The sequence below is a fragment of the Phasianus colchicus genome, chromosome 10 (assembly GCF_987193195.1).
Source record: "Phasianus colchicus chromosome 10, bPhaCol1.hap1.1, whole genome shotgun sequence".
NCBI classification, from domain to species: domain Eukaryota; kingdom Metazoa; phylum Chordata; class Aves; order Galliformes; family Phasianidae; genus Phasianus; species Phasianus colchicus.
The window spans coordinates 11,655,597-11,680,900 of NC_143445.1; the positions used below are offsets into that span (position 1 = coordinate 11,655,597).

General features: G+C 38.0%; 1 protein-coding gene and 1 long non-coding RNA gene across 2 annotated transcripts in view; one reads left to right on the forward strand and one right to left on the reverse strand.

The window, feature by feature from the left end:
- SLC9A9 (solute carrier family 9 member A9) overlaps positions 1 to 25,304 on the reverse strand; it is a 172,627-nt gene that overhangs the window by 141,557 nt on the left and 5,766 nt on the right. The window contains 3 exon segments of the mRNA XM_031596281.2: positions 19,666 to 19,742; positions 20,354 to 20,431; positions 24,796 to 24,998. Of these exon segments, the coding sequence (XP_031452141.2) occupies positions 19,666 to 19,742; positions 20,354 to 20,431; positions 24,796 to 24,998 (358 nt within the window).
- Positions 13,933 to 19,279, forward strand: LOC149916605 (uncharacterized). Its single transcript, XR_016469633.1, has 3 exons — positions 13,933 to 15,950; positions 17,004 to 17,122; positions 18,638 to 19,279. It is a non-coding gene; the product is annotated as an uncharacterized LOC149916605 (long non-coding RNA).

Consider the following 25,304-nt stretch of genomic DNA (forward strand, 5'->3'; position numbering starts at 1 on the left):
AAAGATGAGCTCCTGGCAAGAGTTTAGCCGTATGAGTGGACAAGAAGGGCTATATAAGAAACACGTCAATAAGCAGCATACCTAATAACTAAACACATAGCAAAAGGTTTTACCATACCTAAATGCAGCTGGCAAATAGCAGCAAGTTACAAGCATTTCTGGATATGCAAGCCCACTGGATATGGGGTCCAAAAACACTGTGGAGAGGGACAACATATGCATGAACAGCAAGCAGAGGAGAGAACAGTGCGATGACAGGCAGAGATTGCCACTGACAGAAGAACCTTGTCATACCCCTAGTTTTATCCATTTTGATCTTCTAAGAGCAAATAAATTGTTTCCTTCTGAAGTTTCTATCTTCATTTAGAAAGCACAAAAGCAATGATTGCTAGTGCAGATGAAAACCTTCTGTAGAATCACTGTCAAACATCTGATATTGTGGTAAAAGCAATTCACCCATACTAGTTTCAGGTACATATAGAACAGGCTGAAATAGCAGAATCACAAAGATCCAAATGAAACTACCAAATATTGTCCCACAATGCAGCAGACGATTCATCCAACATAAACACACAAAGAAAATCAGTATTCTGCTTGCTCATATTTCCAGAGATAGACTCAGAGAAGCAGTACTGTCTCTGAGCTTTGACCCAGCCTGCTATGCAAAAGTATAAGTTTGTTTTGTTTGCACAAGGTAGCTTAGGTACGTGTGAGGTGAGACAAATACAAGCTGAAATAAATCCCACAAATTGCTCATAGTAAAAATGTGCCTGATGCCACAGTGAGGAGAGAAAACCTGTGCTGAGCCTTGATTCCTGACCAAATCCTCAGCTGCAGAAAGTGGCATCACAGTGCCTGTCCATCTGCATTACAGCAAACAAAGAAGTATGGCTGTACATACAGATTGTTAGGTTGGTTTATAGAATGTTTCTTCTTTAATAAGAAATTGTATCCTCATATGCAAGCTAAAGGGAAAACCTATCAGTTCCACAAGACTCTATTCTCAATTTAAAAGCTGCAGGGAACATAATTAGAATGTAACAGGAGCCATTAAAGGAAGGTGCACAATATACATGCCATATCCTCAATACAGACAGACCCATCTGCCTGATGACTTTATCAGCAGTTGTCTTTTTTTTTTTTTCTTTCTGTTTTGTTATTTATTGCAGCATCCCTGCTGAATATCAGTACAGAAGTTTTTATTGTGTTAAAGGTTTAAAAAGCCTAATTCTAGATTTAAAATGTGTGTGCAGCTGTGCTATGTAGTATGACTGAGATTTGTAATTTAAATCTTTCTTGCCAAGTGTGTTTTCTCATCTACAGAGAATTTTTCATCTCATATTTTATCTCCTCAAAGAACCTTACTTCTAGATATGATTAGCTTGTAGCTCGAAGCCAGCTGAACATAGCTACAGATTGTAATCATGCAAGTGAAAGATGAATAAAAACCTGAGGAGTGGCATTTCTTTCTTTTCATAATGAATAGCAATATTAATAACCCAATTATACAAAAAAAGAGAACAAAGATTTTATTCCTGGTAGTGTATGAAGTAAGATAGTGATTGACTGATATTGCAACAGCAATGAAAAGAGTCAGGATTTAAAATGTATACAGTGAAATATAAATAGTAGAGATGAAAAAGAAATATTAATTTCTTTAATCTGATCATTCTATTTCTTCCTATAGCTTTTTCTGTACAGTGGAATTCTTCTCACCATTGTTTTGGCAACAGTGATTCACTGTTTGAAAATACATTATGCACCAATGTATTCTTCCTTTTGTCATCTTCTAAATCAGTTTTGTCACTAGAAAAGTTATTACATGACCTTCTCTTCAATAAATCACCTGCTAACTAATCAAGGCAAGAGTAAACCTCACTGAAGCATCTCACGTAACTGCAAACCAACAGTAAATTTACCTTGATGTATTCTGTATAAATCTCACAGGCAGGATTGGAAAAACAGAAAAGAAATGGGCTTTACTAACCCTCTGCATACCTAGTTACCTGAGGAACAGTCATGGCTCAGCTGATGAGCATCATTACTATTCAGTACCTATAGACCTGAGGGAAACTGTTCAAATGAGCACAGCTGTGCTCCTGACTGGGCATTAGGTGGTGTCAGAAGAGCTTTTGCTTAGCGATATCTAACATGCAAGTCTTCTAGTAGTCACAGATAATCCCCTATTTTCTTCTAAATCAGAAGTTTTGATAGGAAGGCCTAGTAGAGAGAAGTGCACACCTCAAAGATAGGATTTAGGTGGGCAGGAGTAAGAAGGGTTGTATTGAAGTAATATTTATCTTAGGTTTTACACCCCTCTTTATAGGTATAGGACCAAAGAGAGAGATTGTCCTTTCTTATGCTCGTACTGGGAGAGATCACTGAAGCACATGCACACACGTCCAATTACAGGCTGCAGCAAGGGGCACACATGCAAGAGGACAGCAGCATGCATCAGCAGCCTCCCTGGCAGCTAACTTAGAGGTGCCAATGGGTGCACATGCACCCAGTGCTGATCTGACCCCAGTCACAGCCTTTGGAGGCTGAAGTGAAGCCAAAGCTTACTTGGAATTTAGAAAAGGCCCAAATGTATTAGTGTATGTTGCTTTAGCATGGCCTGAATGAGAGTGCAGAATGCCTGAGGGATCAAAAAGCCTGAATGTGAGCCTTAGCTTACAACACTCTCCTATGGAGTCTTGCTCAAGAATTGCTACAATTCAAGGTTTTCATTAGTCTTCTGTAATACACCTGGACCATGGAAAATGTCTGTTGTAATACAAAGATGTGTTTAATTTAAAGGTGCAATTGCAGATTTTGCAGATAATGTTAACAAGGTGGCAAAAGTAAGTCAAGATGAATGACACACATCTCATTTTGACATTACTAGACTGTCCTCAAACATATTTTACCACGTGTAAATCGGTCTACTTACTAATGTTCAGTTATGTCACAGTCTGTCAGTTAATCTAGCTAAGAATTAACTAGAAAAATGGAATACCTTTATATTTTCCTTACAAAATAATTTATTAATTTTTTTTAAAGTAGTTTCTTAAATCATGATATCTCCAGGTTGAATATTTTTTGCTTTGCTCTGCCATGTGCTGCTTATATTTTAACTTTATGCCCTACTAACTCATTCTTTGCAGTGATTTCCAAGTGAGATGTGTGCCTTTGTGAGCTGAAAAGTCAGTTGAGGTCACTGAACATAGCTGGAAACTGTCTATAAACAGGTTTCCAATTTGCTTTTTTGTTTGTTTAAAAGCTTCCCACAAAGTTCAGTCTTTTTCAGATTGGATTGCAAATAGTCCTTTCTTTACTATAGTTACACAGTGTTTTGCATTAAAGTCGTACCAGCCAATCCACCACTGTTTACAACTGCACAATATTATTTAATGCTTTTTAAATATTCTTTTAATGAGTATAGCACAACTCCAGCATCCCTCTGCTCCTGAGCTCCATTTAAATCAGAGCCATTAAACCTGAATGTCTTTGCAATGAAAAAGCTGCACTCGGTCTTTGAGTGATGGCTACAATCTCATAATTACTTGGGTAAATGAGCCATGAAACACTGTCAGCTGTACTGCATCCAATATATACTACTGCTGAATATTTCATTGCACTACAAAGATTTAAACATCACATCAAGATTTACTTAACTCAATGTTATTTATTAAGAAACTTTACAATAAATACTGGATAACTGAGATTTTACATGGATATTTTGAGACAGGTATCAGTAAATGACAGGTGAAAGTAAAAATAAGAACAAATGTAAATGAGAGGTAAGATTTTCCAGAAACCATGTTGGTAAATGATTTTAGAAATCCATAATGAGCTGTTATAAAAATGCTGATTAAATTTTGAGAAAAATATTAACAACACTAAGAGAAGACCTCCATATGAGAAGGACTGACAATACCCAGTTTGCAGAAGAGATAATAAAAATGTATTGATAGGGTATTCCCTATAGAAGTTGAAAACATCATAATTTAATGATGACTACAGAACTAATGACACTAATGAACAGGAAATAAAAGTGTTAGGTAAATGAGATTCACTACTGAATTGGCTAATTCATCTGGACAGCAGTGATTTAGTTCACCAGTCAGTTGTTTCTATGAGTGTCATTATTATAGCAACCATAGAATGAAAATTTCTCTCTACACCAGAAGATATTGATAGCCTAAAGAAAATAGCGTGGTCAAAACATTCAAGAGATTTCCTAAGTTCAAGAAAACCTCTTATAGACAATCAGAAAACTACTTTCTTTAAAAGAGGTTTCTTTCTGATCCACAGATGAGTGGGTGCTTTGTATTCTGAAATGTGAAGACCTCTAATCCTATCTCATTATCAATATAAATGTCTGATTTTATTAAAGACTCTGCTAAATCCACGGCTTTAGCAAGGTCTGATAGCAGAAAGTATCACAGATTAGCTGTGGACTAAGAATTTGTATCTATTTTCTTCACCTCTGATCAGCTTCAAATGTCCTATCATTATTATATTGACAGAGGAATTAAATGAGGATCATTTTGCCTTTTCTTTTTTACCTCAAAAATATTCCTTCTGTCAAAAAACTTTTAACTGAGATTTCTTCAGAACTCCATGTAACAGCAAAATCCTACTTTCAGAAATACATTTCAAGACAACTAAGAATGTTAGTAGAAAGACCTGATGAGGGAAAGTCTTCAAAATTGATAGAGCTCAATGATTCCATAATTAAAAGGAAATAAAAAAACCAATTCAGCAGAAATTTTGAGGACAGTCTTTAAAGACAAGAGGTTGAGAATCAACGGTTTTCACTTTCTCTCCAAGTAGTGAAACACTGCTAAAATGTTATCAGTCTGTGCAGAAGACAGATGTGTTTCTGTTTGCTATTCACTCTGAACTAATTCATGAGTAAGTTAGCTGCTATCCTAAAAATTCAGACTGAAAATCAACAGGAACTCTGAAACAGCCATATTTTTGGCCCACATTTGAAGAATACTACATTTAAAATATGAAAATATTTTGATTTAGTATTTCCCATCAGCGTACAATGATCTTATGTTTGCAAGGATCAGTTGCAATGGGTTCTCATAGGACCACCTCATATTCCCTTTAAATGAGTCTGTATTGCTATCAAAGATAATTAATGATCATTTTCTGATTTTGGTATAATGTAAATTAGATTAGAGAGTAACCTGTTGTAGCATAGGACATGAAATGAACTATAAAGAAATATGTTTGAAACCATTTTAGCACTTTTATTGGACTAGCTCAGTCAAATAGTGATAAAAGTGGTGAAGAACAAGAAAAGAACTCATACCTTACGTGCAAATTGTTGGGTATTCTAGATGAACACTTCATTTACAGTGCAGTTTTCAAATGTAAAATACACTTTTAGTTAAAATAAATGGATGCTTTTAGCACAGACAGGAACCTTGCTAAGTTTTGAGTGTTTTCAGGTATTTATCTACCTGTGCTTGGTTCAGTGTCTCATACAAAAAGGAAGAGACATATGAATATTGTCTTTGATTTTCATGTTTCCAAGTTAGGGTTACTTCTTTTATTCTTTAATAATTGAAACCCAAACATTAGATATCTAAAAGTCTGACAAGCTCTGTAAGTGTGCAGACACAAAAAGAAACCCACCAGTCCAGACGGGACTTTTTAAACAGAAGAAAAACTGAAACTGTACAGAGATGAGAAAAGACCTTGTTTGGGTAGTAGCTGTTTGCTCACTTTTGCACTTCATTTAGGCTACTTTCTGCTCCTGCTCCAAGACATCCACATTTTAAATTGGTACTTGGTGTTATGCTGACTTCTCTATGCCTTTTTCATGCTCTCAATGTGCTCTGTACCTACCTGTACAGGTTCCACATATGAATTAAACCCCTTTTGTCCTTTTTTTTTTTTTTTCTTTTTCTTTCTTTCTTTCTTTTTTTTTTTTTTTTAAAGACCAAAAATATATCACATGTGGATTTGTCAAGTTCTTCAATTATGGGTAATTAAGATAGGATTAATGTTGTCCTGCAGGTTTGACTTTTCTCTCTGATGCAGCAAACACCCATGGCAAAGATGCTTCAGTGAGCTACTTACTGTATCTGAGGAGCACAGAAACAGGGGAAGAGTCGGTACTATGTAACAAGAAAGAAATAAAGACTTCTGCTTCCAGGTTCACAGACCATTCCAGTCCCTGTTCCTCAGGTAGCCACAAGGAGTCATTTATGCCAGTGACTGACTTTCTCTCTCCCTTCCTCCCTTCCTCCCTTCCTCCCTTCCTCCCTTCCTCCCTTCCTCCCTTCCTCCCTTCCTCCCTTCCTTCCTCTCTTCCTCTCTTCCTCTCTTCCTCTCTTCCTCTCTTTCTTTCTCTCTTCCTTTCTTTTTCTTTCTTTTTTTTTTTTTTCCTTCCCAATTCTGTTCCTGTCCCACTGGGAGGGGAGGAGTGAGCTAAAGGCTATGTGGCGTTCAGCTGCTTGCCCAGTTTAACCACATGAAGCTTGCCATGGAAGAGCTCATTGTGCATTCACAAGTAGAAGCTGATTATTTCTAGTGAAACTCAATGCTTTGCAGATGCTGGACTTGTCCAACCACAGCTTAGGGACTGCCAGGAAATGTGGTTAGTTATTGCTAGTAAATGTCAGTGGGTGGAAATTATTGCCTATTCATTTTGGTTTGTAGGATATAAACCTATAAGATCCTGTAGGATACATGAATGAACCTTTACAATAAATCTACTTCACTCCCTCTCCAGTTTCTCATTTTCTTTCCCCTGAAGGCAGAATAAATTTGTAAATAATTGCTGTTTTTATTGTACTACTTTATTTTACTAGCACTGAAATCCGAATTAGAAGACTTAAACAGGTACAACAGTCAGCTGTATAAAAGACAGTTTTCCAACAGAATATCTGAGCAGTTTATCGAATTAATATCTTTAGGACAAACTGACTGGGTGCGTCTCATGGAGGATGCACTATTTCCACTGTGGGGTACTCATAATGGTTGTGTGTCTTGTTTAAGTAACAAATACACTTCACTGTTCTACAGAATGAGGTTTGACAGTCTTTAAAATCTAAAGCAACTCCTGTAGCTTTTAGTAGAAATGATTAAGTAGAAAATTGCCTTAAATGTTTCCTGGGTGAGGCAAATGAATGATAATTAAACTGATTAAATGGAAATGCAGATGTGAGATATTGGCTGCTTTCACATAGAAAATGTACTTTGTAAATATATGAAGAACAAATGGGTCTGATGAGAAAAGTTTGAGTTATTTGTATAAAATATTTTGACTTTGGTACGGCTCTAACACAGTCACAATGGATTACATTGGAAGTAGTACCTTAAGTGTGTATGTAAAACCATGACACCTGGAGACAGAATTTTTGTCTAACCCACGTGAAATACCAAGTTAGATGGGATTGGTGAGATGAATATGGCAAGCATGTGGCAATCACTGAAAATAACACTAAAAATCAGATGTGCATCCCTTTTTCACTTGCTCAGACTGTATGTCACTAGAAGCTGATTCCTGTCCATAGGGTGTAAATGCAGAGTAACTTCATGAATAACATGGGATTTTTATTGCTATTCACTAGGCATGATTGTATATCCCAGACACCACTCTCAACATGATTTTTAAATATTTTACTGATCTTTGAGTATTTAGAGTGTTCAGAGAAAGAGTCTCCCTTTCTCTTCTAGGTAAGAAAAATTCCATCAGATGAATCATAAATATTTGCATATCAGCAAACCAAATCCTTGTGATACAACTCTTTACAAGACACAGAGCTTCAAAAAAAAAAAAAAAAAAAAAAAAAGAAGAGTAAAACAGAGGAAAGTCTGTAAGAGCAAGCTGCTTACTTCATTGGAAATTACACTATTTTTTTCCCCATTATGTCTATAACTGACAGACTGCATGATGTTTTCCCTTTACCTGGCATATTAGAGCTCCTGCAGTTGGACTAAGGGCTATAAAGGAGCAAGCAGAGCTGTGACTCAGGTATAATGAATGACCTGTCCTTACCTCTACAATGCCCATTGCTCTCATGAGCCGTTTGACAGTTTGCCAATTCTGTACAGCTCTGGCCACCTCCTTTTTCCACAGTTACCTTAAACTTAGCCAAGTTAAAGTACTTATGTTCTGGATGACAAGAAAAAGGATATCAGACACAAAAACTGTACGCTAAACTTAAACTGACCTTAAGCTTCCAGGTTTGTGAAGAAAGCACAATGCTACCAACTAGGAGAAGACTATGTGCAACTTACTCAGATTCAGGTTAAATTAATAAGTGCTCCTCACTCACACTGTGCTGCTGTGTTTGCATCAGAACACAGCAGACACTGCATAGTGCTTATGGAGTGCTTACCATTCCTATAGTACCGTGTAGGGCAGGGAATGAGAAACAAAACCTGCCATCAAAACTGCAGGAGAAGGGTGGGTGAGAAATATACAGTGTAATTATTATGGCTTAGGCTGATAAGGACATCGGGGTAAATGCCACTATTCCTGCAAAAGTGTGCCATGGGATTTGTGTACATGCATTATTCAGGACATCAAGCAGCTTTACAGTTCTTCTAGAAGCACAGATAGCTTTGCAGGCTATGCTATACAGTATTCCATTAAAGGTGAAAGCAGTAGCTACTGAAGCACTAACACTGCTGCATGAAATACACTGTTTCATACACGTCTGCACAGGCTCCAAAAACCCACACCACAGCCACTGATGTGGGCCAGGACATGGGTGGAGTAAAGCATCTCTGTGCTAATGTGCTGCAATCGGACTTGACAACAGGCAGGAAAACATTTTTCCAGCAACAGGACTGATTAGACATTCACAGCTAGAACTGCAGAGCTGTAGAAATGCAAATAGATTTGTTCCCCATAATGGCAGCAATTACAGCTTTTCTTCATCCTATAGATGGATCAAAGAGAAGAGTAAAGAACTGACATTTCTGCACACTAGGATTGTTATTTCATTATTTCCATGCTCCCAGGTTTTTATGTATACTGGACAAAGCACCCATGAATATACTGCAGTGTAGCCTTTTAGGGAGGGAATAATGAGCTATAATATATGGTCTAATAGCTCTTTTCTTGCTCTAATTTCTCTGCCTCCATGTTCATTTTATGACTTTAGAGATCAGAGAAAAAAGATTACGTTCCTAAATGAGCCAGACTGAACATTCCCTTCTTGGGAGGACACTGATATTACATCACTGAGCATTGCCTACTAAAAGCTATGGTAACTTTTGTTCTTGATATTGTTATACAGCAGCTGTAGTCAAATTTTTTTTTACGCACTAAGACCGTTTTACAGAGCATCTGTTTAGATTTCATTGTGAACTGTAAGTTGCAGAAATCCTTTTTTTTTTTTTTTTTTTTTGTCTTGTAAATCTCATGTGGACAATAGATTTCTCAGAATGCTTGCCAGTAGCAGCATGTACCATAGGCTGAACAACAGTGCGTAAAATACTGCTCCTATCATATTGGAGAACTCTTTCCTAAGGCACACAGGACCTCTACAGACAGGCAGACTTTTTGAAACTATTCACAAAAGTGGGAAGTACTTCAGAAATAAAGAAACATAAGCTGTTCTAGGTTGCCTGTTGGCATAGTTCCACGTCATTAAGTTAACAAGTAACTTTGGAATTCATAGACAAAACTTTATAAAGTGCCCTTAAGATCTCTACTTTCTACTGTCCTTTCTATGCTAACTTAAGTCTTGGTTTTGTTGTTGTTTTATTTTTATTTTTAATTACACTTCAGTGCTTTCTGCACAGGGGCACTGACCTCTTTTTTTCTTTTTCATGACGATTTCTCCTGTAGTAAAACCACTGGTCTATGTTTTGGAACACTGAAAGGGTTAGAGACTGTACAGAACTACTTGCACTTGTCAGACGCTGACTGAAGCTAACAGAAATTTGTGCTGTACATGAAAATAATGATGATAATGTTGTTGTTTTTTTTTTTTTCCCCATTAAATGAGTATACAGTAAAAACCAGGCAGAATATGAAAGACACGACAGAAGAGCACAGCAGAGCTGTCTGCAATTAAGTACTAATGATAAGAGTTTGGAGAATAAATCTTGATCCTCTCTGATAGATGAAGCCTCAAGACTGGAAATGAATGTTAAATACCCACCCAGTCTCATGAAGCTTCATCAGGCCACATCCGGGGTGGCATCAGCAGCTCTGGCCACTTTCCAGAGACTGTGTATGAACTGCACTTTGCCACCCCCTGCTGTCCAAACCCTATCCAAGCAGTAGTCCTTTTGTCCAGTTAAAACCCTGTTCAAAGCAAACGATGTTTCCTGGGCATGGAAATAAAACAGTGGGTATACTTGTCTTGCAGTGTCCTTCTGCTTCACAAAATCTTACATGTGCTTGGCTCTGGGATGTTCCCAGCTCCCAGTACAAACACAGAAAGGGAGTTGTAAGTGTAACTTCAGTACATTTTGTTTGCCACTTCTTTGGAAACTTTTCAGCTGACTGCATTTGGGATGGGACACAGCCTCAAAAGGATGGGCAGGATTCTGCATAGAAGCCTTTGCCCACTGCTGTTATCATACAGCACATGGCTTTGGCTCAGCCTAAGGAGTCCCTATGGATGGATTTTTCCCAACTTTTCTTGCTCTTCCTCACCTTCTTGCAGCTCCAGCCTAAAGAATAGCCTTGTTTGTTCTAGAATTTGTACCTGCTTCTGCTGATTGACAATGTTTTCAAACTCAAAGCAATTTTAGTGAGTGTTAGAACTTCCAAAGGATAAAAAAACATACCCAGAAGCTTCATTTATATTCACTGAAGCTTGAATCTATTTGGTGGCATAGAAAGCTGAGCTGTCTGCAACACCTTAGCAGAAGAAAAAACACAGATGAAAGGAGAAATCATGGCACTAAGGATTTTACATTTCCTCTGCACTTTGATGTTCAGCTTTCACTCTGCTCCCTACCCGAAGCAAGCTAACACCATGGTGTGTGACTGCATGCTTCTAAGTGGTAGAATCTGCCTCCAGGCACCCTCCTTACAGTCTTCCTTGCTACACTTGAAAAATCATTGGCCTCCCCAGCATCTGTTCGAGTGACAACAACCAATGCTAAAGAAAGAGAAAGGGCATCCTAAAGGCATTTTTATCAACTAAAAATCATACATGAGGCTTTTTATATTGTCTGTCAAGAGAAAATTAAAAATAAGTCATAAAAATATAATGATCGAAGAGATCAAAGAAGGAAGAAAAAGAGGGGAAAGTAACTGACACACTTTCCCTGCAGAAAAGGAGGTATGAAGGCACAAATGTATCTGCATGGCACCTTGGTACCACACTGTTAAAACTTCCCTTAAGACAGAAAAAAAAGACAGAATTCCTGCAGGGATATTGGCTGAATAACATGGCAGTGTTTCCATGTTAAAAAAAAAGCAGCAAAAGATAAAAAATAAGTCCTCAAACAAGATCTTCATTAAATGACATAGTTTGTTTTCTTTGGATTGTGCAGCTTTTAGTTTACATTTGGATCACGCTTTCCAGCTCTTCACAATGGGGCATCAACAATTGAATAGAATATGAGGTTTCTGAATAATAAAAATATCCCATGATGTAGCACATTAATTAAAATATCAAAGATAAAGAGGTTTGTCAATAAAACCAGGCTTGATAGCACAAGATGTGGCACAATCCTGAAAAGCGTAACTTTGCTTTCAGCCCTCTGTCCCAGCTTTGTTACTGCAGCACAATGGGGTTGGTATCTAGAAGCTGCTGCTGAAAAAAACATATAGGCAGAGTTTGAATAATTATTTCTTTTAAAGCTGGAGCCACCCAGGGCCAGGACCTAATAATGAGAGGAAGAATATAGAGGAGAAAAAGTTTTGAACGGTATGGCTGGAGACTCCTTGTTCTCGCTCATGACAAGCTAAGCTCATGGTGTGCGTATGTTTCTCCTCAGCAGAGAAGGTCTCACGAAGGCTCTTTCACCAGGGGGGACATTACTTGAGAAGGTTTGTGGGAATGTTTGCCCTTCACAAGGGAAGGAGCATGAATACTTCGAAGGAACAAAATCTCAGGTAACCATTGTCAGTTGTCTTATGTGTTTATGGTTATGGATTACATGTCAGGTCAGCATGTCATTAATAGATTATTCTTTCATTAAAAGCAGAATTATTTACAACATCCTTGTTGTATGTGTGGATGTCATACGTAAATATTATATAAGAATCCACATCCACATTACTGAAAAAACAAATTGATAAAGTTTTTGGGAAGCAGGTAGAAGTTACTTTTTGTGTCTCAACACACCGAGAAAAAAAACGACAAAATGTATGTACTTACAATTACCATTAGATAATTTTTGGCAGGCTTAACTACTACCTTCTCTTCCCATTTATTTTTGAGTGGTTCATTTGTGAATGTGCCAGTTTGACAGCCCCAAAGACAGGGAGCATCTGTTTGCTTATAAAGGAAATATATTTACAACATTCACTTCCACAAACTGCTCCCGAAAGAGTGCTTCAGTCACACACTCGAGGGGCTAACAAGAGGATCAGTAATGTAAAACCCCCAGCATCTTGCCAAGAGTACTAATGAAGCTGCAATTTACCAGTGAATGGTTGGAACTGTATCAGGTTTTGCAGTCTATTTCTTTTTGTTTCACAGTTCTGGTAACTACTTTGAAATACTTTGAAAACTAAGCAAAGTAATTTGAAAACGAGGCTGATTGTTAGCATTCTGACGTTAGCCATCACAGCCAGTAATTTTAGCTATTAAACTCCCCAGTTTACTAAAAACTGTTCATCAGAATTGTTTAATTTACGGTATTATTTGGAGACCTTGGATCAACGTTTGAAGCGATGCGTAAAGGCTGACATGTATTTGATGATTCTTTGCCTTCCCTGACAAGCAGCACTCCAAGCTGGAGAGAAGTACAGTGAGTGGCCCAGCCCATGCAGGCTGAGGGAGCTGACCTGTCCCACCATTAACATGGAACTGGCTCTTCCTGAGCCTGGATCCAGCACGTGGGGCTCACACTGTGGACTGCTGCCCCCAGCTCCAGTGTAGTGATGAGCTCCAAAGAAAAATCTTTTTCTTTGATTGCTTGTTTGAGGCTCAGCGAAATGTCTTCATCCTTCCTCTGTCTTTAAACAGCCAAAAGTCAACTCAAAATGAGCTGACTCTCACGCTCAGCTGAATCCTGCTTCTCTCGGCTGCCCGGGCAGTTGCCGTGCATGGAGTGACGCCGGCTGGGAGCTAACGAGTGTCCGAGGCACCACTTCCCCACCGCCTCCCTTCGCACAGAACCGAGCGGCAGGAGCCGAGGGAAGGCGGCCAGAGCTCTGCGTTAAAGCGGGCCTCGGCGGAGCAGCGGTTCGAGCTCGGCTCCCCAGCCTGCCCGGGGCGCAGGCGGAGCGCGGCCGCCCCCTGCTGCCCGCAGCGCGACACGGCGGCCGAGGATCGCCTGCAGCCGTTCGGCACGCGAAAGCTTGCCTTGAGTGACATTGCTCTCGCTGCAGTGCTGAACGCTAACGTGAAATACTTCCATCTGCTGTTTCTCTCGTTTTCTCTCACTGTAATTTTGACAGCAGTTGTGTGTTTTTGTTTTTTTTGGTTTTAATTTCTCTTTGATGTCAGTTGGAAGTAAGTGCTGTTGGGCCGTATCTTTAATAGGGAAAAGAGCCCGCAGAAGGCTCAGCTGAACGTGTGCTGTTTGTTACACACGTGACCAAGTTCAACAGCAAGATGGGATCAGTCAGGGTATTATTAAAACCATGAGTAAGGCTCTTGCACTGAATGGCTGACTCACGATCAAACAAATGCTTTCTGGCTATATTAGAGGGCTGTTTGGGAATAGTGCCAAAACGGGATTACGATTTGGACAGGAAATTAGGTTCTGTAGTAACCCAGCTACATCTGTAAGCCCTCTGGCTCTTGTGGTGCACTTTGATGCTGGACTTCACCACAGCTGTTCTCTTTTCCTCTAGACATAGAGAGATCATGTAGATCTGAGTCACCTGTGTGCTGATGGCAGAGAGCAGCTCCAGATACTCGCAGCTGTGCATCGATCACATGGCTGGAGCAGGGCACTGCCCTCCAGAGTTGTGTCACAGCTCTGCCACTCAGTCCCATTCCTTAAGCTGTCAGCAAGTGCTTTCCACATCTAAAGAGCACGAAGTGTCCTGCTTCATAGAAATCAATCTGTACTTGAAAAGTATTTGACAATATTCCAGTGAGAAAGGCTACGTAGTACTCCGGTAACAGGTAATAATGGTCTGCTTTCTGGATGCTATATAATAAGTAAGATATAGAGCTAATTGTGGGCTTCTGTCTGTACGAGATAAAATAGCATTAATAAGATTACAGACAAGTGGTTGAATCAAGTCACTCGTCATGGAAGGGCATGGTGGGTGGAAAACCCACTCATCTGCTGGGCTCACAAAGTAATGAACACTGATTTGAAATCCATATAGCACGGGGTTACTAATGGCATTCCTCAGAGGTGGATACTGGGAAGTATTTAAAATGTGATCAGAGAAGGCTCAGAGTATCTGAGTTCTAACCTTCAAGTTTTCCTTTTTCTTTAAAGTTTTCCCCCATAAGGGGTTGGGTTGGATCAGAGTTCTCCAGAGGTCAGTTCCACCCTAAATTATTCTGTGATTCTGTGATAAAAAAGAGTGGTGAAAAACAGCTTCACTCAGAATGTTGCTTGAAGGGAGAGAAACTGCAGTCAGCTGTACCCACACCCTGATGATCAACTGAAGGCAACTGCATAAACAAGATAATATGGTTTGCAAGAGGACCGAACAACATCAGATAAGTTCTTCTGCTTTCCTAAAATTAATTTAATGATACTTATGTTCCACAGAGATAGCATGAACACACGCTTCCTTATTCCAAAATCAAATATATGAAGTGGCCTTTAAGGATAGCTGAAAGGAAGAAATAAGGTGAGCAGTTTCAAAAAATGCTTTGTTTTGCATTTTCAATCTGAACCAATGTTCAATTTTCTCATAGACTACGAAAAAGGTATGAATGTGCAGCTTCTAGGTCAGTCAGTGTATCTAATCCATATATGACCTTACATTCTTACTGCAGAGTTTCACTATTAGTCATTGTCATCACACAGATAAAGATATATCAGTTGCTTGGGGTTTTTTTGTTTTTGTTTTGTTTTTGTGTTGTTTTGTTTTTTATTGGTGCTGTCATTTTGCTCTAAATTTGCAGTATGTGGGATGTACATAAATATCACAGAACAGATATTGGTACTCATTCTCCCAGTAAGGGAGAGGCCAAAACAGAATAGAGATTGTGGTGTTGTAACACATCTGTTTTGGTTCCTGCTAAGCTTCGCAAAGGGGCTTGTTATGTTGGAAGAAGTGGTGGTGCAAAGAGCAAGCAGGGGCCAAGTCAGTATATTTAAGAAGGGAATGATTTTTCTGCATAGGGTATGGAGCTGCCTATGAGCAGAAGCTAATTAGCATTTCAAGAACCACCTGCATAAAGTCCTTGCTGCAGCAGGAAGTACAATAATCCTAATCATTTTTCTTCAGTAAGTGCAGAGGAATTGCCAGGTCACAGCCTGAACCAATGGTTAAGCAGCAGGTGAGAGAATGTGTGGCTAATCCAGAGAGCTCAGGTGCAAGCAAATGCCTGGCTCCACCCCTCCTCACCCTCACTTAAGGGTTAGCAGCTGAGGGACCACTATTTCTCTGGATAGAGCTTGCATTTCTCTTGAGCTGTCACTGGTCATTAGAAGGAGTGAGCTTGTTTTTTTTGTTTGTTTGTTTGTTTTGTTACCTGCTATAGTTCTATAGTGCATGCATCCTTTTTAGAAGGCACTGTTGTTGCCTTCTTTTGCCATACAGTAAAATTTTATTATTGTAATCTTTGTCTTTCTAAAGAGAGAAGAAAGAAATACTGCCTGGGAAGCTAATTGTTGGATATGGGAGGAAGGGGACAAAGGCAACTGAATGTAGAGAAAACAAGGTAGAGAATATCAAAGTACAAAATGACTGACAGAAGTAGACTAAAGGCAGAATATGTACATAACAGAGGTCATGTAATTGCTCATGTTGGTTCAGAAGAAAGCAGTGTACTTGCTGTATGCCATGTCCTACAATTTAGTAAAGCCCTGCAGTTTCGTATGGCCTGTAGCAATGCACAGTGTAGGTTGAATTAGAAATCTGTCTGTGAATCATAGCTATTCCAAGTGCTATCGGAGCCAAAAAGCTCGGTTGAAGAGATGCATGGGTGGTTTACAGCTAGAGAAACAGGGAATGGTGGTATTTAGACACGGTGCTGGGTGTTAGTTCTTTAATGATCTGGAAGATCAGGGAAGGGGACTCTAGGAGATCTATGTGAAAGTAAATTTCTATAGTAAAAAACGTCCAGTGCAACTCGGAAGAAACTTTATAAAATAATAGTGATAGAAGCCAACAAAACAAGTAAGTTCTTGCCCCTAGACAGAGGTTTCTTCTGAGGAAAAATCTAGACTCAAGTCTTTTTCCTATTTTGCAACAAATGCTATTTGCTCTTTTTCTGAAAGAGTTCATGACTTACGTTTTTCTTTCTAGCTTCCCCAGCCACATACATTTCCCTTTAATATGAATTTTTTGATATCCTTAGTATGCTAGGAGGTTCTTCTGGAAGATAGTAATAATTACACCCTGCTGTTCACCACATCTGTTTATGAGAAGAACTGTGTTTTCTGCACAATCAACTCTGCTGCAGTAGACAACATCAGATGCTTATCACAAAATGGCTGTGAATACTAAGACTGAACTTGCAGCAACACATATTGGAATGCATTAAAGTACTCTTGGAAGCATTCATCTCTAAGTGGATGCTAGTGGCCTGAAAAGCACTATTTTATATCAGTATCTTGGTTTAACTCAGCTTTTTGTCCACAAGTTGGCAAGTCATTCAAATGAGAGTGGTTTTTAATTATATTATAGCTTTAGAAATGCTAGAACTCAGAATTATGTCTAAAAGTAACTCTCTTTGCATTTTCATTCCCTTTGCAAAATTCCCACACTCAAGACATCATAATGAGCATATATCTTCAAACAACTCTCAACTGATACTTCAATAACCTGTTTGGGATTTGTTTAACATCTTTAACCAAGAGTGATGAGCAGGAACTACTTGCAGCTGCAAATGTGAGTTACAGCTTGCAACCCTACACACAGAACTATTTTAGATGCACACTGACAAAAGAATCAAAGCTACCACACTGGGGCACTGGGCTACACACTCAAGTAAGCACAACAGTTCTTTTTCTGCTGGGTCTTGGTGTCCAAATTAATGTCTGGTTATTAGCTTTTTCATTATTTCCAGCCATAGGCTGAATATCTAGCTTCAAAATATAAATGGAAATTATTAAAGACATCTGAAATATATTCAGAATGTTTTCTCATCGGAGAGAGTGAATTGCATACATATAATTTTTCCTTCTCTCTCAGTTAATCTGTACAGCATCAGGATTCTTTAACACTGCCCTCACCAGTTTCTGTTTATACCCTACTAAAGTTTTTATTCTTGCCTGTGAGGAGCTTAAGCATTTGCTATTTACAGGTGGTGTGTGAAGGAAAACTACACCGGTATTATTCAGTAGGAATGTGTGGTAGAAAACTACCTTTAAATTAGGAAAAAATACTGCTTGTAATTCTGAACTAGTACAGAAATTATCCACTGCGAAGGTTTAGGTGGTGTAACTGCAGATAATCTTTTTAAAAGTATTTGCTTAGTTTATGGAGTGCTCTGTAACAGAGAGAGATTTTCTGTTACCCTTAATGTGGCCCCATTTTTCCTTGCAGAAACAGTTTCTAAAATCCAGAAGAATCTCACAGCACAGTACAGTAGATACAAGCCAAACATTTTTTTGGCTTCAGCTTACTGTACAGTGCTGTGTGATTCTTTGGTTTTGCTCTGCTGAAGCACAGAACAGTTTCCAAGCTGCAAAGTCTTTCCACAGCCCCCATATGAGCAAAAGTAATCAGATTCTAGGCTCAATACTGTTTCACATCAGCCAACTCCGTTAGTATATTCCAGAATATTGCTTTCAGTCAGAAAGCAATAAAGAACACACCCATAACCTAATTAAATGTCCATACATTTGCCAAACTACCCAGACATCTCTGGAAATGGTAAGCACAAAGAGAAGTCAAATCCCCAGTCATGCAGTGCACAGGAAAGATGCTGAACTTTTCAGGTGTGTGTTCCAAATGCTTAATGAGAAATAGAAGCTGTGTGCACTGGCAACAAGTCAATGTGTCAATTTATCAATATCGACAGTTCTGTCTCATAATGTTATGAAGCCAGAGGAAGCTACTTATTGTTGAGAAAAAAGTTGTAAGTTTACAGGAAAAAATGAATATGCGCACAATGAGGAGTCAGACTTTTTGTTTGTTTTGAAAAATTATTTTCTATTGAAAATGATTAATTGTAAATAGAATGTTTAAACAGTATGCCAGTGGGAGGATTCTGTCCTGTAATGTTTAAAATACATTCACTACTGGGAGCAGTTTGGACTGGTATGCTTATGGAAGAACAAAATACTTAGGCACTTCAATCAGGATGCACTGTGTCAATTTAAACAATATAAAGTTTAGCATTTCTTGCTACTGTTGCTTTTAGGAACATTTATTCATTTTGTCCATCCATTTCTCCCTCAGGAGGCACAAAGAGGGGCTATTGGAAGTGTGCAATTAAATGTGAGGAAGAAACCTTTTCAGATGACACTTGAATCTTGATACCACAAGCAGCTGAATGTGGTGTCCACTTTAAAAAGTTACAATGGAAAAGCCAATCCCATGTCTTTTTTTGTCCTCAAAAATATTTGGAGTGGTATTTGTTAATTCCTGATATCTCTTTCCATCTCTCTCATATGTTTATATATAGATGAATGTGTAAGTTTGGTTTTCAAAATCATTTCAGATTCAGTTTTTTAAAGAAAGAACTGAAAAATATAATGGAGGAAAAAAAAAATGTGGACTGTAAATGCTAGCCAATTATTTTAGCATGAAATGTCTCTCCACAGTGACTAGTAAATCAGCCAAATTTCACAACAAAATTAGAAACATTTTACTTCAGAAGTTTGGAAATGAAACAGGATTTTTTGCCCCTGTGTTCTTCTGTCTTCCTCTTTTTCTGCAGAAACTATTTAGTCACATCCAATTCACACATGATGTGATAATAAGACTTTTTGCATGACCTTCATTTAATAGGCTTCATTTGGCCTTGGAGATGATTCCAGTAATTTTACATTATACAGTATGTTTCTGTTCATCCTCTTGTGAGCTTTGAAGTCCTTCATTTTTTGTTAGAGACCTGTTCTCCTATGGAATGAATTCTGGTCAGAAGCAAGCATGGTATTTCGAATGAGAGAATGGTTCCTTTTCCCAGGAGAGCTGGTTAAGGTTAGAAGGTTGTAGAAAATAGGCCACGCTTCTATCAGTCATAGACTAGAAGTTTCACAACTTCCCGAGTGCCTTAGACAATTCTTACTATCCAGCAGTCTTGCCTCCTCTGCATTCCCTGACATAAAATTACTTTGTCTATTACACACGTTGTGACTTCTATTGATCATTGAGGGTGAGCAATTATTTTTATAGTTCAGTTTTTAATTAATAAAAAACAAAACAAACAGAAAAACAGAGCACTAATTGAGACTTCAGCATTGTAGCAGAAAGCATTCACTTACCCTATGACAATGCAGGAGATGGCAGTTCCCAAAAATGCATAGGTTAAAATTGATCCTAAGTTACGAAAGAAATGTCTCTGGGGAGGAAAGTTTGAAAAAACAAAACAAACAAACAAAAAAGTCCTTTGTAATACAGTCAGTAACAGAACATTAAAACCAAGTTGCATCTAGATGTGCCATTCCATCCATTCTTTTTCTTGCTACAACTCATAGATATAAAATGAAACAATACAGGCTATAGAAGTTGTTTTGGAAAATATGATTTGATTCTTTTTTTTTGTCTCTTGGAGTGCCTTTGCAATTCTCTCTCTTTTGTGTCTGGCCGAAAGCTTTAGGTTCACAGTAAAAAGTGTCTGATATAAACTATCATGACCTTATCCCTTGAGTAAGCTAAGTTTTGATCATGCAGTGTATAAAAAATACATAGGCTGCTGCCTACTTGTAGTGTTACCAGATTCAAAGTGGCCTCTTCTGAAAATAGCAATGTCCACAAGTTACAAACTGCACAATCAAATCTTTGCACAGTGACAGGGAGCAGATTGCATTTTTTTTTTTTAACCATTCCTGTCAAGTTCTTACCATGCAGTATAATTGTTAACTGACTTTTTTTCTCCATTACTGGTCTGTTGGATCTAAAAAGTAGCAGTCACACTAAGCCATTTCTGTAATTTAAGACAGAAGCACTTACCTTCTTTAAACTATATCCAGCATGAAATATAATAGGTGGCAGCAAGATATTGAAGAAGATGGAAGGATCAAATGTCATCTGCCAGAAAGGACAAAAGAGAGGGTAAGGAGACAGAACGTTATTCTGAAATCTGTTTTACATATTAACATGTAATTCCTTACAGCTCATATATGTAAAATACTATTTGAATGTTTAAAGAAGGAAATTGGTTATGAATATTTTAAATATACAAGTAGTGTTACCTGTGATGCTGTCATTACACTACTGTACCACCCAACTGGACAGTCCCATGCTTAATTCCTGGTTCAGATGTGGACTTTGTGCACTGTTTCAGGAAAGACTCATGTATGTTGTATTCAGTTCCCCACTTACTTAGCAGTGACAACAGAAAAGATCTGCACTACCCAAACCAAACTAATGCTTCTTTCAAAACATCTCTATGTAGCTCCAAACAGAGCTAGCTAAAGTTGCTTGATAAGCTACTGGCTGTCGCTTCTTTGTGATCACCCTTTGTGATTCTTGCTCCATCCCACTGCCTGGCACAGCAGCAGACAACACTTCATACTCCATTACAGAGTTCGTTACACTCATATTGCTGTGTAGTGACAACCCCATTCCCAGGTCCTCTCTGAGTGAGTCCCAGTATCTTGTATGTGAATAAGCAGAATTGTCTTCATCAAAACATGTGGGATCAGCATCCAAATACAAAGTGTTTCTGCAAATTTCTGTAGCTTTTGTTTCTCTAAGACATTGTACCTATATCACGCTAGGAATAAGGAGGGGATTTCCCACTCTCTAAAGGTGTTATATAAATCTTACTTTAATGAGAGGTGAAGTAGCATTACAAAGATGGTACTAAGTTGGTGATTTTGCTGGCTCTCTAAAACCATATACAAAATAATGGCCATCAAAATCCAGAGTGAGGATATTGTTTTCTACTAACATTATTTAAATTCCCCTGGAAGTATCGTTTCAAATATGTGCAGTTACCTACAAAACAAGACCCCAGGTGGTTTCTAAGTAACTTTATTCCAAGGTTTTATTTTTGTAATTTGGTGAGGTTGAACTAATTGTGGAACTCGCTAAGTAATTTATGCAGACTCTGAAGCCTCATCAACTCACACAGAGATTTATTGAATCAGATGCACTCATAAATTAGAATGCCTGTCTACTTCAGATCACTCAATCATTGGAAACTTTACAGTCATTTGCAAGCAGCTGGATTTTCATGAATACTGTAATAAATTTTACTTAGAGCTATAGTAAAGATTGTCAGAAGGACGCTGGGTCAATATATCTTTTCTGTGACCAATCAAAAAAAAAAAAAAAGCTCCTTAGCTCTTGAAACCACTGTACTGTGTCTCCATTTGAAAAAAACATTAACACTGATAGAATCCCTTAGCCAAATGTTGTATACAGATTAATGACTAAATTTCAATGAACACATAAAAAATATGCATAAAAATCTCTGCTTTAAGTGAGTTTCAGAGCAGGCTGTATTTGTTTTCTTCCTTATTTTCTTCACTATTTGCTTCTGTGTTGAAAATAGACTGAGGTCCAATATATATATATATATATCTGGATAACAGATTTGATATCAGATGTCAGTGGCCATTTTCTGAGTTGACTCTGCTTATTTTATCTAGTGTCATCAACAAAATCTTTAACTGATAAAAAGAATATTGTAAAATTTACTTTTGATACTTAAGAAAGTAAGAATGCTTCACAAGACAGCCAAAAGTCTGAAAAACTTCAGAGAAAACTCATGTTTGTACAGTCTGTCAGATGAACATTACCTGAGAAGCTAATTCATGATTGTTACTTGTAACAGTATGAGCATCATTCATTTGCAGATCAGTAGCCAAAGTAACTTTCTCCCCATTTCACTATAGCTATTTTTTTTCTCTGGAAAATTCTCAAGGCCTAAATTTCAATCAGTATAAAATACATTAACTTCTTTCATTTCAGAGAAACCATATCAATACATGTGAGCTATAGAGCCAGTTCATTATTTCCTCTTTCAGTTAGGTGGGAAATCTGCCTACCACCTATCAAAATTGACAAGATGAAATATTTAAACTGAGTATCATAGAGTATGAATGCAGGACAAACAATCTTTTTTGTAATAAATCGTGTTTGTAAGGATTTGGGCCTAGAGTATGCTCAGCCTCATTTTATTCTCCACGGAAGAAATACTTAAAGCTTTTTCACTTTTTCCTGGTGCTTTTCTACTTGCATATAGAGAAAACTGATCTCTGCCAGTTGGTAGCAAGCTCTGAGATTGTCCTTCAGCTACTAAGAGAGAACAACCTAGCTTCACCTTCAGAGAGCCGTCATCCTATTTTCCTTTTCTGATCTAGTGTGGGATCAATGCTTAGCATAAAAAGGGCAATTAGTGTAAAACCCAGGCAAAACAACTTTACCCCTAAGTGAGTGGAGACTGCTTAAGAGTGCTGGAAAAAGACCAAAACACCATAGAAAACAGAAAACTTTTCAGCCACCCTATCTCATTCTTTATTTTCTGAATGCCATTGCAAATACTGAAGTGTCATGAAACTGGAAAATCATCCAGAGTTCACATAAAGTGCATTCCTCACCTAATACTATTTTGTATACATAAACACTAGTTGTTTTTTCTACCACAGCTAGAAACAGCAGTGCAGCTGTCAGTACACTGTCCAAGTTTGCCTTCAATTTCAGGCACAGACAGTGACCAAGAACAACTTTTAGTCACCACACTTCAAGTAACTTTCAATAAATAGAGTGCTGTTTAAAGCTGGAGAAGAAAATAATATTTTCAATAAGCCAATGTACTGCTCGCTGTTCTGTCAGCAGCTGTGCTACTTCAGTACCTTTACAAGAGACAGAACACAATTAGAGCAATGGCTTGCAGCTCCTTTGTTCAGATAAAGTGGTATTTTAAGGCTACACGTACTAGACCAATTATTTAGATTTGGAAGAGTGAGAGCTGCCAGAAAATGACTTCTGTCTTCTTGCTAGCAGATAGCTTCATTTGATAAACAGGAAGTGAGAGCTCAGCCTTTTTTTTTTTTCCATTCTGCTTACTTAGAAATATAAAAGTGACAAAAAACTTGCTAGCACATAATGTGCTGCTAACTTCATGGAACACGTGATAGAAAATGAATTCTCTTCACTTGCAAACTCAAGTGTTGACTTTGGAACTAATTCAGCAAACATGTTAAAATATTTCTTCCATAGGCATCAGAAATCTTGAATGAATGTTTTACATTCAAAATGAATTGAAGGATATATCTTTGTAAGTCACAGGGCAGTCTGTTATTTCTGATAAATGCACTTAATAAACTCATATACTGAAGTCAAAAGGGAATTGCAGTTGAACAAAAACCAGAGCATGGTGTGATCATGTTTTCTGTTTTGTATGTCAGTGCTTTTGCCAGCGAGGAGGGCTGCCAGGCATTGCTTTTGTCTCCTAAATACTGTCCAATGTCTCCCTCTTCCCTTTTTTTACTTATTTTTTTTTTTAATAAGGCACTTGCCCTCTTAAAGTGAAAATGTTAGCAGGCTCAGACCTCTCCTGTGATTTAGAGAAACCCACAATTCGTAGTGGAGACTTTTAAGAATCTTTCTGCAAATTGGGACCATGGAAACAGGAGTGGGCAATCCCCTGTAAGGGCAACAGGAACGTCTGTCTTAGCCCTCCTCCCTTCCCATAACGTGAGCCAGCTTCAGTATACCAAGTTGGACGAAAACATTCAAATGTAATAGATAAGTACATAAGAATTGAAAACTAAACACTTGAACTAAGACAAAGCTCTCACTACTAGCAGGAAAAAGGATGAAGACTCAGCAAAATCTGGTGAGCGTGACTGCCACAGCACTTTCCTGTCTCCACCCACCACAGCTCTTGGTTTTCAGTGTCCAGTCTAATTCTCTCTTATGCTGTTTGGAGGCTAGCAGCAACTACAGACAGGACATGAGGCAAGGACTTTGAGCAGATGGTTAAATCCAAATTCTGCTGAGATGCCCAGTGCACATTCTAAGCATAAATTAAAAGCTTTGTATAACTATAACTGCTACTATATACAAAAATATGTATTACTGTGGTAGATAAACAATGATACTTGTTAAAATCAAAATAATATATTGAAATATAGTAAAAGACATTTGTAAGGGCTTAGGACCAGCATATGTGTATGTGATGTCTTTGAATTTAAAGTTTTAGAGGGAGTTTGGAAGGTCTCTCTGCACTCATGAATTCCTTAAGTTGCTGTCCTTTTTTTGAACAGATTATCAAGAGAAGCAAATATTGTAAAGGTGGAGAAATAATATACTAAATAATTAGAATATTTTAAGTATTACATATTAAAAAATAGAAAAGTCCACAACATTGCAAAGGACTCTAAATAAAATAAATAAAAGAAATATCTTGCACAAAAGAACAAAAATAAAATCATTTTTACCTTTTGAAGCATTGCATTGCCCTGGTGACCATTGATATTGTGATGGTTGATCTCTCTTTTGTATTGGTATTCATAGACCTGATTAGTTATATTAATAAGTAGACTGGATGGCCCAGATTTCAGCTTTTCACATTCATAAACAGTTCCATTTTCAACATCTGATGTTTTTGTTGCATAGCGTATAATTAATCCCATTACAAGGCCTGCAGAGTAAGAACAAAACAAAACAAAGTGATTCAGGTGAGTTTAAGCATTTGATGCTGCACAATCGTTGACTTGGAGAAAAATGAACTTCCCTGCTCTTGCTCTACTAAAGCTAAATGTTATTTTCTCAGTGTTTCTACCTTCACACATGTACACTTAACTCAGTACTCCATGGGGGACCATAAAATATTCTTTCAAAATGGTAATTTCATTAGAGTACTGATTTTGGTTTGCTATGTCCTCAGCTGTACGCCTATTCTTGCAATCCAGTTGCAGGTATCATTCTGTTATAGCAGTTGACTTGC